General features: G+C 43.7%; 1 protein-coding gene across 2 annotated transcripts in view; it reads left to right on the top strand.

Moving 5' to 3' along the window:
* Positions 1 to 12,849, top strand: part of LOC146080769 (uncharacterized) — a 95,626-nt gene that overhangs the window by 47,854 nt on the left and 34,923 nt on the right. For both annotated transcript variants that reach the window (XM_083188416.1, XM_083188415.1), the window contains exons 10-13: positions 5,385 to 5,403; positions 7,736 to 7,774; positions 8,508 to 8,615; positions 12,719 to 12,797. In XM_083188416.1, the coding sequence (XP_083044542.1) occupies positions 5,385 to 5,403; positions 7,736 to 7,774; positions 8,508 to 8,615; positions 12,719 to 12,797 (245 nt within the window). The remainder of the gene's footprint in view (positions 1 to 5,384; positions 5,404 to 7,735; positions 7,775 to 8,507; positions 8,616 to 12,718; positions 12,798 to 12,849) is intronic.

Raw genomic sequence — 12,849 nt, 5'->3', positions numbered from 1 at the left:
ATGATGCACTGGCCTGTTGGAAATTAGAATGAAATTGAGTACATTACACAAATAAGAGGTCTTAACCTCACTTACTTAACCACACTCTTATATGCTGTGGGTCCTCAGTAGATATTCTAGGGTCTATAACATTTTACTACTTGCCTATATGCAGGGCCACCAAAGATCCAGTTTCATAACACACTTTTCACATTGCAATCTTGAGGGATTTAATGGGAATAAATAATTGTTCAAAACATATGTAACCCCCCCAGGGCAGTGGTGGCCCACTTTACCTGAACTAGGTGGCGTTAACACTGTGAGGTTACTTTAGTTCTTCTTTTCCAATCCGGTCAGGAGTATTTTTGCTCACAAGTTGTGGTGAGTGTTGCAGACTTGGTTCTAGCAGGGAGCACACTATTACACAGGGGTGTAATAGACTGTTACAGTGTCCTCCACACTCCATGCTATCCTGCTCTGCAGGGTCTCCTCTGAGCACATGGGGCTCTGTGTCTCTTTGCTCCTCGCTGCTGCTGTTAGCAGTTACTTCCACTGTGTCCCACTCAGTAGCGTGCACTGCTATTGCAAGCAGGGACGGCTGACAGATTAGCTGGGAAGATTAAACAGCTGAACTCTCTCTGTCACTCTCCTCACCTTTTAGTTCCATTCAGCTCGCACAGGATGCTGCTGCTGCTTCTCTCTCTCTCCTACACGTGCTTCTTCCTGCTTCACCTCTTGACCCCACACTCTGTTAGCCAATCCAGTTCCCTTTTCTTCAAAGTGGTCAGACATCTTGCTGGGTTGATCCCACCCCAGCTGGGAGCCTTAAAGGAGCCTGCTCTCAGTTATTCCTCAGTGGTCCATATACCAGGGGTGGCCAAACCGGTTCTCGAGATCTACCAACGGTCCACGTTTTCCAGGCTACCTAGCTGGTGCACAGCTGTAGTCATTACTAACTGTCACATTTTCAAACCTGCTGCATTCATTCTTACTATAGATCCACAGGTTGCCTGTAAAACATGCACCGTTGGTAGATCTTGAGGACAGGTTTGGCCACCCCTGCCTTAGGTAGATGCTCACAATGTCCGTTTCTAGTGATTAGCAACCCGCTGGGGTGCTACACATAACATTTCAGATAATGTATGTCCTCTGCAGTCAATATAACAGATGATACTTACAAGCAACAACAGAGGGGAATACAACCTCTATCCAGAAAACTAAAATGTTTGTGCAGCATTTGGTGAGAACTCACCTGCTAACACTCCTTTCTCTTTACAGGAGTCCTATGAAGTGTAGCACACATTTAAAGGCTCCAGTTTCTGATAACTTATGCATCATGTCTTTAATAGCTATATATTACTAGCTTCTGGTAAAATATCATAAATGCTTTACCGAAAGTTCCCTTCTAGATATAAACATGGAACTAAGGGGCAGATGTATGAACGGTCGGTATGGGGGAGAAGGGGTATTAGCGCACGTTATGTGCACTGATACCGCTTCTCCCCCATGTATGAAGCAGGTGAGATGCGGTAAAGGACAGGGGCGCTATGCGCCCCTGTCCATATCGGCGCTGCTATCAAAATGATAGCAGGCCAAATGTATGAACGGTCAGCATCGCTGACCGTTCCGCACGAAGCCTGCTTTGGCTTCGCCAGCATCAGGCTGGCGAAGCCCTATCTAAACAGCAGGGACAGCGCTGTCCCTGCTGTCAGCTGTGGGCTGCGCTGGGGATCTCGCGTGAACAGCGAGATCCCGCGCATGCCCAGTGCGGCCGGCTGGGGGACAAGAGATAGCGCATCAGTATTAACTGATGCGCTATCTCCAGAAAGGGACATCGCCGAAGGGGGGAGTTAACGCTCCCCCGCTTCGGCAGACAAGATGTTAATACATCTTGTCGATGTCCCTTCCTGCTTCGCCTCGCTATTGAGGCGAAGCAGGAAGTATCATAGCGGCGCGATAAGCGCTGCTATGATACATCTGCCCCTAAGATACAAATTTATATAAAAACTGGACGGTTTAAAGGTATATAGTGGAGTGAATTCTCCTCCTTTTCTCTTTCATCCATCTGGGGGATGCTGTGGCATCTGGGGTAGGGAGTGAGTTAAACAGATAACTAACTCTTCCACCTCTAACACCTCCCACCTCCAGCAGCACTTTTTTTTTTTGCATTTAGTTAGGTTTTTTTAGTTTATCGAAGTGTTTTTACAGGGGGCAAACACTGAGAGAGTAGGGCTAGTCAGTTAGATTAGGGCAAGAATGTGCAGTTTGTACCACTCTCCACTCGACCTCTGTAGGGTCACCAAACCAGAGTCTGGTCTGTAGGGCTCTTCCACCTCTGGAGCACACTTACTTACCTTTGTAGCATTGAGTTTTGACCCCTATTCACTGCACCCAGTATGCAGCTTCGTCTATAGCCGCAACTGGGCCTATGTCACCTGGGCTTCCATCTGTGTTATTTAAAGGGTCACCGCTTTCCCCACTGGGTACCTCCGCTGCTCTGCGAGCGGAGTCATAGGTGGGGCTGTACAATCTAGTACACTAAAAGGCGATGGTTGATTACACACCTTGAATATGATCCAGGTTTGACTGCTTCATCTCAGAAAGAAGATCAAGTTGATCTTGACTAGAATAACTCTTTTGGTTGGATAAAGGATTCCCCATCTGGTTGTGGAGTCAGGCTTAGAATTGAAGCAGTTCCGGGCCTTTCGGGCATAGAATTCTTTTGGAGTATGTCCCATTGAAGCCGGAGAATTTTTGGTTGCAATAGACATCAATGATGCCTACATCCATATTCTAATATTGGAGTTTCTGTGAATCAGCGTGGGGCTCTGGCATTTTCAGTTGAAGGGCTTGCCTTTTGGTCTCTTCATGGCCCATCTCAGCGAAGTTTCTTTTTTTAATTGCGTAATTTTTATTGAAATTTTAACATTTACATAACCATAGCATAAGGGCATGTTGATTATGGCGATATATAGATGAATGGTAGGTAAAAAAAATTAGGTATTATCAGATATGGGTGCATACAAAAAGAGGGATATACAGTTAAGCAAAAATAATAATATAACATAGCGTAACACTCTGTTAACAGGATAAACTTAAAACTTAAACCTGAAGGTGCCATTCAGGTAGACATTCAAAGATAAGAGCGTATGGTGTCTGATCTATACATATATCAATGTGTGTACACCCAATAATTTTGTGACAAAGGATAGATAAAAATAATTAATATATCGCAACAATATCAGGATATGAGAAAAGGAAAGAAAAATAAAAAATATTGCCCGTCTGGATAATTGAAAACCCCATAATAAGCCTACTTAATACTAACAAAATAATATCCCCAAAGACCTCAAAACAAACCTCCCCATAACCCCCACACTGTGGGGGTTATTCTAGTCCATTCTTTCTGACAAAATCCTTCTTAGATGGACAAAACCATGTGCACTGCGGGTGGGGCAGATGTAACTTGTGCAGAGAGAATTAGATTTGGGTGGGGTTTTTCTTCAAAGTGAGATCTATATTGAAGTGTAAAATCATGCAGTCAGTATTTTCCCTGCACAGAAACAAAATAACTCACCCAAATCTAATTCTCTCTGCACATGTTACATCTGCCCCCCCTGCAGTGCACATGGTTTTGTCCATCTAAAAAGGATTTTGTCAGAAAGAATGAACTAGAATAAACCCCTGTATGACCTAACCCCAACCTAGGTATACCTGGATCCCGAACATCTTAACCCACCCAACTAAGGATACTAACTTATCTAATTCTCTCCCCCGCCCCCCCTCCTCCTCCCTAACAGATCAAATGATATTAAAAGGATAGTTAGCAGGGGCAAAAAACAGGATATTCTTAGCTAGTTTAGGACCAGCCTTCCTGCAGTCAAAGGGCATATTAAAGTAGGTCCATTCAATTCAGGATATCGCAGCAGTTTGAGAAATAAGCATTTGAACGTGTACATGAAAAATTTCAAAAGGGATAAGCCCTCAGTGCCACAAAGTTAAAGCATACGAACACTGCCTCTTTACGTCTAGTCAAATAGGCGACATATATATTAGGCAAAAACATTTTTTTGACAGAGCCACAAAGACAGTATGAAACCAAAAATAAAAAATAATAATATTATTCCCTAATAACCAATAGGGAAAATAATAAAGGTATAGATGAACAGAATCCTCACTCAAAGCTGAAAGGAGTCACTAGTCTTGACAGTTTTCAGTCCCCTGATGAAGTAAGGCAATCTTCCTATAAGGATTATTATTCATATGAGGACTAATAGATAAATAGATGTCCAGGAGCAGAACTTAGTCAATGATATGAGAAGATTGTAGACGAAACATGGCACCTACAGCACTCACAGGGGTAATTCACCAATCAGTCCCGATTTTGTATAGGTCGGAATAGAAGTATGTAGTATTCAGGACTGCAGCAGGTGGTCATAGGATCAGTAAATATAGAAGTATCATCCATAACCCCAAAATTACATCTTCGGAGGGTATAGAGATATAATGAGACACCTCCCTACATCATCCAGTTGACGATACATTCTGAATTTTCTTAGTTTGCCAGTCTGGGCACTGGAGCATAGCCTGGAGAATTCTCAGAGTGCCAGGGAAGGGGTTAATTAACATTTTGTTAGTGGTGGTATAATGTCCAATGAGGTTAGTAAAGCATAGAGGCAAGATGGTTTGATTTGCTCTATATTGGAGTTCCCAGGGTCTTCAATCCCGGGTCATGACTGTCGTTCCGCCCTGACGGCCCCTGGCCCGTTTTTGTTTTGTTTGATCGCACATCGCCAGGCGCGATTCAATGTCCTGTCCTTGAAAAGGGGATGTGTCTGCGTAAACTGCCGTGTATTGCTGATATCTGCCAACGATCGTGACAATTCGTGGCCGAAATCGGTCACCACTATTTCCCCTGTTGCAAATAGCAGCCGGGATTGAATACCCCCCAATAGCTGTTAGCTGTTTTGTATTAGTTGTACTGCAGTCCAAATATACAAAACTTGTTCCACAAACAGCTTTTAATAGATTCTGCTTATATATTATTATTTTATGTTGTTTATAGTAGTATAGTTTTATTGATGTATACATGATATCTGCTTATTGATTAATCAGATTGGTTTATTTAACCTATATCCCCAGCGCAGCTCTATTTATTTTTTGCACGTTTCTGTTTCTCTTGGGATCGAGCATCCCAACATATTGCAGCCACAGGGGACCAGGGAACTACCATCATTGAGCACAGTGTTCCAAGCACGAAACTATTTCCAGCCAAACAGTCATTTTCCAAAAAAGTCAAAAGTTAGAAGCTGATTGGCTGGAGCATTTTTTTTATCATACACGAGTTTAAAATTATTTCTTTTTTTACCTAATATTAACTTTTAACTTTTTTTCTTTTTTTTTAGATCTGACGACAACAGCAAGGTAGGTTTTTGTCTGTCACTTTAGTAGTTTAAGGTTGCTCTTAGCATAACAAAATTTCTGCTGTACAGTAGTAGGAAAGAGCCAGATTAGTAAGCAGGAGATCTGTGGCTTTGGGGAAATATACATTGCTCAAAAAAATAAAGGGAACACCTAAACAACACAATGTAACTCCAAGTCATTCACACTTCTGTGAAATCAAACTAGAAAAACTGAGTGACAATCAATTTCACATGCTGTTGTGCAAATGGAATAGACAACAGGTGGAAATTATAGGCAATTAGCAAGACACCCCCAATAAAGGAGTTGTTCTGCAGGTGGTGACCACAGACCACTTCTCAGCTCCTATGCTTTCTGTCTGATGTTTTGGTCACTTTTAAAAGTTGGCAGTGCTTTCACTCTAGTGCTACATGAGACCGCGTCTCCAACCCACACAAGTGGCTCAGATAGTTCAGCTCATCCAGGATGGCACATCAATTCGAGCTGTGGCAAAAAGGTTTGCTGTGTCTGTCAGGGATGCAGTTAAAATCCCGGCGGTCGGGATCCCGGCGTTCAGAATCCCGACGCCGAAATCCCGACACTTTCTCCCCCCGTGGGTGCCCACGACACCCCTGGAGGGAGAATAAATTAGCGTGGCGAGCGTAGCGAGGCACCGGGCCCGCTGCGTGGCGAGCGCAGTGAGCCCGCAAGGGGGGGGGGCGATCCACGTCCCCCCCCTGTCGGGATTTCGGCGGTCGGGATTTTGAACGCCGGGATCCCGACCGCCGGGATTTCATACTGAATCCGTCTGTCAGCGTAGTGTCCAGAGAATGGAGGTGCTACCAGGAGACAGGCCAGTACAGCAGGAGACGTGGAGGATGCCGCAGGAGGGCAACAACCGAGCAGCAGGACCACTACCTCCGCCTTTGTGCAAGGATGAACAGGAGGAGCACTGCCAGAGCCCTGCAAAATGACCTCCAGCAGGCCACAAATGTGCACGTGTCTACTCAAATGGTCAGAAACAGACTCCATGAGGGTGGTATGAGGGCCCGACGTCCACAGGTGGGGGTTGTGCTTACAGCACAACACTGTGCAGGACATTTGGCATTTTCCAGAGAACACCAAGATTGGCAAATTCGCCACTGGCGCCCTGTGCGACCTCCACCAGCATGACCGGTTTGGCAGTGGGTCAGTAATGGTGTGGGTTGGCATTTCCTTGGGGGGCCACACAGCCCTCCATGTGCTCGCCAGAGGTAGCCATTAGGTACCGAGATGAGATCCTCAGACCCCTTGTGAGAGACCATGGGCCTTATTCTAGTAAACTCTTTCTGACAAAATCCTTCTTAGATGGACAAAACCATGTGCACTGCAGGGGGAGATGTAAAATGTGCAGAGAGAATTAGATTTGGGTGGGGTTTTACTTCAAAGTGAGATCTATGTTGCAGTGTAAAAATAAAGCAGCCAGTATTTACCCAGATACAAAATAACTCACCCAAATCTAATTCTCTCTGCACATTTTACATCTCCCCCCCCCCCCCCCCCCCCTGCAGTGCACATGGTTTTGTCCATCTAAGAAGGATTTTGTCAGAAAGAGTGAACTAGAATAAGGCACCATATGTGGGTGCGGTTGGCCCTTGGATCCTCCTAATGCAAGACCGTGCTAGATCTCATGTGGCTGGAGTGTGTCAGCAGTTCCTGCAAGACAAAGGCATTGATGCTATGGACTGGCCTGCCCGTTCCACAGACCTGAATCCAATTGAGCACGTCTGGGACATCATTTCTCGCTCCATCCACCAACGCCACGTTGCACCACAGACTGTCCAGAAGTTGGCGGATGCTTTAGTCCAGGTCTGGGAGGAGATCCCTCAGGAGACCATCTGCCACCTCCTCAGGAGCATGCCCAGGTGTTCTAGGGTACGTGGAGGCCACACACACTACTGAGCCGCATTTTGACTTGTTTAAAGGACATTACATCAAAGTTGGATCAGCCTGACTCCAAATACAGACCTCCATGGGGTAATAAGTTTGATATATATTGATAATTTTTGTGTGATTTTGTTGTCAGCCCATTCAATTATGTAAACAACAAAGTATTTAATAATAATATTTCAATCATTCAGATCTAGGATGTGTTCTGTTAGTTTTCCCTTTATTTTTTTCAGCAGTGTACATAGATATGACTAGTCTAATATGACAATTACTGACCTAAATGTATGGTTTAATTTGATTTATTTATTCCTTCAATAAATAGAAGAAGCATAAAAAATAACGAAATTGTTTGATTATACAGCTTTTATAACTTTTAAACTGTGTTGGTAATGTTTGATTTTTTTTTTTTTTTTGATTTTTCTCCAAGCTCATTGAAGCTCAGAGAGAGGACATTTTGAAATATATGGTAAGATAAAAGAAATGCAACACATTTTCATATTAAGTAGTTTCTTTTTTAAATGTGAGCTACTATAATTCAATGCTGTACTTTAATTTTAGGGCGGAAAAAAGTAATAAAAATTGTCTAAAGTGTTTAGTGTACATTAATGTGGAGTTAACTAGAACATGGAATATGGTAGATAATTGACAACAACATATTGAGTGGTATTCAGTGCCCTGAGTGCGAGCTATCAGCACATAGAAGTGCTGATAGCTCGCCATCTGGTTCACTCACCTTTTGCCTCCTTGCCTGTTCCCCAGGCGGATTGGTGGTAGCCGTGAGTGTGCCCATTAAAATGGCGAGGATTGCCACAAAATGCGGCGGACTCGCTGCATTTGCGGAGAACCTTGCTGTTTAAGGGGATCCTAGCCGGCCTCTTGCGGCGAGGATTCGGCCCTTACATTAAATACTGCAAGGGGGTTTGACGGCGAGGATGGCTTTTTTTTTCTTCAAGGGAGCCCCCTCTCCAGCAGCATTGAATAATGCTCATTGTGGTAAAAAAAAGACCAATGAGGGGAATTTAATTCTGTGCGAGCTGCTGTGCTCGGCAGTGCACACTGCACCTTTATATGGAGTGTGAGGGAAAACTTGTGATATCTGTGGAAGCTAGGTGCCGTTCGGTAATGGTGCATCGGGTTAGTTCCCGAGGAATTTAATTCCCGCTAATAAGATAGTTCTCAATTTTGCTTTTCATCTACAGGAACAATTTGTGATTGAATCCCCAGAAGAGGAAGCATTGGCAAATAATGTTGCAATGGAATTGGAAGCAGCAGCGAATGTATATTGTCAGAGAACTACAAAAGGATATGTACGTGTTTTTTTTTCCTCATTTTGTTTCCTCATTTTGTTTTTGATAAAAAATAATTATTTTTATTGCTGTGTACTCCATGTTTTGGCACATGGCACCTAGATAAACAACATATTTCCTTCTGAATTAGGAAATAGTCTGGTTGATGTTTATTATCCAATATAAGCACCTACTTCTTTGATATTATAAAATGTATTGAAATATCAACTTTAAAAATGTGTTGTTCAAGGGAGCAATATTGACAAAGCTTCATTAGAAATAGAGAGTACCAATAGGTATACTGTTCTGCCTATGGCCACACTCCCTATGTGCACCTGCCAACTCCCACTAACCCATGCTCATAGCACACTGTGTCATTACCCTCTGACTGTTGGCAGGAGAGGCAGCGTGTATTTGTTGTAGGAGTATAAGAGAGAAAAGGCCAGATATGTATTTATGTGTGTGTATATATATATATATATATATATATATATATATATATATATATATATATATATAGTGTAATTAGTGGTGGGCAACGATTACAATTTCTAATCGCATGAAATTTTTGCGATTTAACTGCGATTAATCGCACTGATAGACACATAAGTGCCGCTTCCCTAAAATCTCATTGCCAGGTGGGATTACATACTTGTTGCCATAGTGGGTTCTATGCTTGCCCGCCAGCCCTGTTTCCCGCTCCCTGCTGCCGCAGCGAGTCTTCCCCCTTCCTACCGTATTAAAAATTTTAAACGCAGTTAATGTGCTGGTGCGTTAACGTGATATTAACACATATATATGTATCCAGATTGCTAACTGGTGGCTAGATACATTTATATGCCTATATTAAAAATGCTGCATTTGTCATCCCTCTTTCTCAAGTGATGGAGAATTGGCATTAACAAATAGAGAATTTCTTTGCATTTGGAAACTGTGTCCCATATTTTAGATTGTTGTAGAATTTATGTGTATTTGACTGAGCCAGATGTACGAAGCTTTAAAAAGTGATAAAGTGGAGAGTGATAAACTACCAGCCAATTAACTCCTGTCATTTTTCAAGTACAATCTAGAACATAAATATATTTGAGCCTGGTGGCCGTATAAATAAAACAGGCACCCACTAGGGTTTTATTGCCAAGCGGCTTCCACAGGGGGATGTCAAATCCCCTAAAATAGGTTTAAACAAATATAAGAAAGGTGGAGCGCTGAGAGTAAATTGGATCAATTAAGTATCACGGCAATCATAACATTTTATTAAAACAAGTATGCATTAAGCATATAACAATAAAATTATAGCAATTATTAACGGGTGTACTAATGTTAATAAGTGTGTGCAATTTGAGAAAATTAAGCAATTAGAGGCTGTATACTTAGTAAATGAGGAGTCCTGCTTGTTCCTGTGTAGCTCCTGTGAGAATCAATGACTCACTTTCCTACTGGGTATCTTTGGAGAAACAATTTGAGGGTGTCCATAAACCTTGCCGGATACTAAATAGCGCTGGAGGGTGAATGCTATCCTCTGGTAATAGAGGTGTCCTCATGATGTGTGAGGTATTTGTAATCCTCAGTAAGCAGGTGGTGGTGTCCCAAAAAGATGATAATGCGCAGGGTAATTCCAAACTGGAGCCCAGGGGTAAGCGTTATGAGTTGAGTTATGGCAGCACTTTGATTTTAGAGGTTGTAATGGACTCCCTGCTTTCATTCAACTCATAATGCTCACCCCTGGGCTCCAGTTTGGAATTACCCTGCACTTTATCATCTTTTTGGGACACCACCACCTGCTTACTGAGGATTAAAAATACCGCACACATCGTGAGGACACCTCTATTACCTGAGGATAGCATTCACCCTCCTGCGCATTTTAAGATCCGACAAGGTTTATGGACTCCCTCAAATTGTTTCTCCAAAGATACCCAGTAGGAAAGTGAGTCATTGATTCTCACAGGAACAAGCAGGACTCCTCATTTATTTAAGTATACAGCCTCTAATTGCTTCATTTGCTCAAATTGCATACAGTTATTAACATTAGCACACTTGTTAATAATCAATATAATTTTATTGTTGGGTGCCGGACGGCTCCCCGACAGTCGGGATTCCGATAGTCAGTACTCCGATGTCGGAATCCCGACTGCTCCCTCGTGGGGGTCCACAACCCCCATAGAGGGAGAATAAAATAGGTGGCGAGCGCAGCTCGCCACCGTGCCCGTGAGGGGCTTCATTGCGCTCACCACGCTGAGCAGTCAGGATTCCGACATCGGAGTACTGACTATCGGAATCCCGACTGTCGGGGAGCCGTCCGGGATACCACACATTTATTGTTATATGCTTAATGCAGACTTGTTTTAAGAAAATTTTATGATTACTGATACTTTATTGATCCAATTTACTCTCAGCACTCCACCTTCCTTATATTTGTTTACAGTCTATAACATGGCAGTTAGCTGATTGGTAAGTATTTTACCACTCTCCGCTTTATCACTTTTTGAGGCTTAGTTCAGCTGTAACTATATATAAATTAGTCAATCATCCTAAGATTAGACATAAACACTAATTGAGGTCACTGACCCCTCACATTATAAAGTTGGGGTCCTATTGAGTCCAATCACAAATTATGCTTTTAAGATACCCCACCCCGCTACTGTCACTACAATGCCCCTTAGGGCTATTTCACACGGTCCGGCTCCTGCCGGACGTCGAAATCCCGCACGGCCAGTTGTGACTGGACACTATTGTGTCCATCCACACGGGACGGCCACGGCCCGGCCGTCCGGTTGCAGCCGGATCCCGCCATTGGAAGGGACGGCTGCCGGTCTGTGGCCATCCCATCCATGATAAACTACTGTGTGCTGCACGGCTTTCTGTCCGTGCGGGTTTTCGCCGCCGGCAGGAGCCGGTGTGTGTGAAACCGCCCTAAAGCTGTGTACACACACTTCGTTTTGCTTTAGATTCGATTTTCTATTAGATCGGTCATTAGATTTTCCCATTCAATTTAGCATTAGATCTGTACTTTTGCATTCGATTCGATTTCACAGTGTAGACACAATGTACTCATTCGATTTACTGGATCAAATTCGAGATTCCTACAGTCTATTTTTCTTTTCGATTTTGAGAAAACGGGAGCATGCATCAAATCAAATGCAGATTGAAAGTATCCTAAAAACCATTCGATGTGGATTCGATTTTGCTTCTATAGGCAAAATCGAATCGAAAACGTGTGTACACAGCTTGAGGGTGACAGAAGAAAGAGTGGTGTAAGAGACAAAGAGGGTGTCGGGGAAAGAGAGCGAAAAAGAGAGGGAGAGAAAGGTGTGGACATGGTAAGAGAGCTTCATGGAACGGGGGTCAAGAAGGTGTGAAGTGACAGGGAGCAAGATGGGTTGAGGCAACGGGGAGTAAGCTGATGTGGGGCGAGAGGGGGTGAGGCAATGAGAAGTGAGAGGGCCTGAGGTGATGGGGGTGAGCGGGGATGAGTAGACATGGAGTGAAGAGACTGGGTGAGAGGGGAGGGTGGGGAGAGGAGCCCATGTGTCATTCTCACCAGCATCTGTGGCTCTCCTGGTCCCCAGATAGGACAATGCTCTTTTGTTGGTCCATAGGCAGATACTGTTCTGCTCCGCTCCTGGCCCTCAGAAGGCTGCTGCTCCTTTTGCTGTCCACAGGCAGCACGCTGCGCATTTGGCAGTTCCCCGCTGCTTGCTATTCCTCTGGCGGTTCCCTGCAGCTTGCTGCTCCTCTAATGGTTCCCAGATAGCTGCTGCTTCTCAGCTGTTTTCAGGACAGCCGCTGGTTCCCTGCTGGTTGCTCCTCCTTCGCTGGTTCCCGTTCAGCTGCTGCTTTTCTGCTGGTTCCCGGTTGGACGCATGACAGCTCCACAGGACTGGCTGCATCAGAGTGCGTCGCTGGGGACCCACTCAGTTTGTTTGTCCCCAGTCAGAAATTTAGGGTAAAGTAAGCGATATAGCGTGTATTTGCGATCACTGCATATGTATGTAACATTCTTGGGCCCAAACAAAGATTTTCTGACTATCTTACAAATCATTTTAAGTGTATGGGCATTTATCTTTTTAGAAAATAGTACAATGATTAATTTTTAACCATTTTTTTTTCTACACTACTCTTTGTAGAAGGATTATCCATGTAAACATGACCGTGGTAAACATGACCGTGGTAAACATCGTGAAAGCAAAGAGAGCAGCTATTCAGGTATTTTAAGATGTTTAGATGTATGAAATATGAAACACACTGTATTATACTT

The sequence above is a fragment of the Crinia signifera genome, chromosome 5 (assembly GCF_055691185.1).
Source record: "Crinia signifera chromosome 5, ASM5569118v1, whole genome shotgun sequence".
Lineage (NCBI taxonomy): Eukaryota > Metazoa > Chordata > Amphibia > Anura > Myobatrachidae > Crinia > Crinia signifera.
Note: the sequence above shows the minus strand (reverse complement) of the source record. Positions and strands in the feature narration are given on the sequence as shown.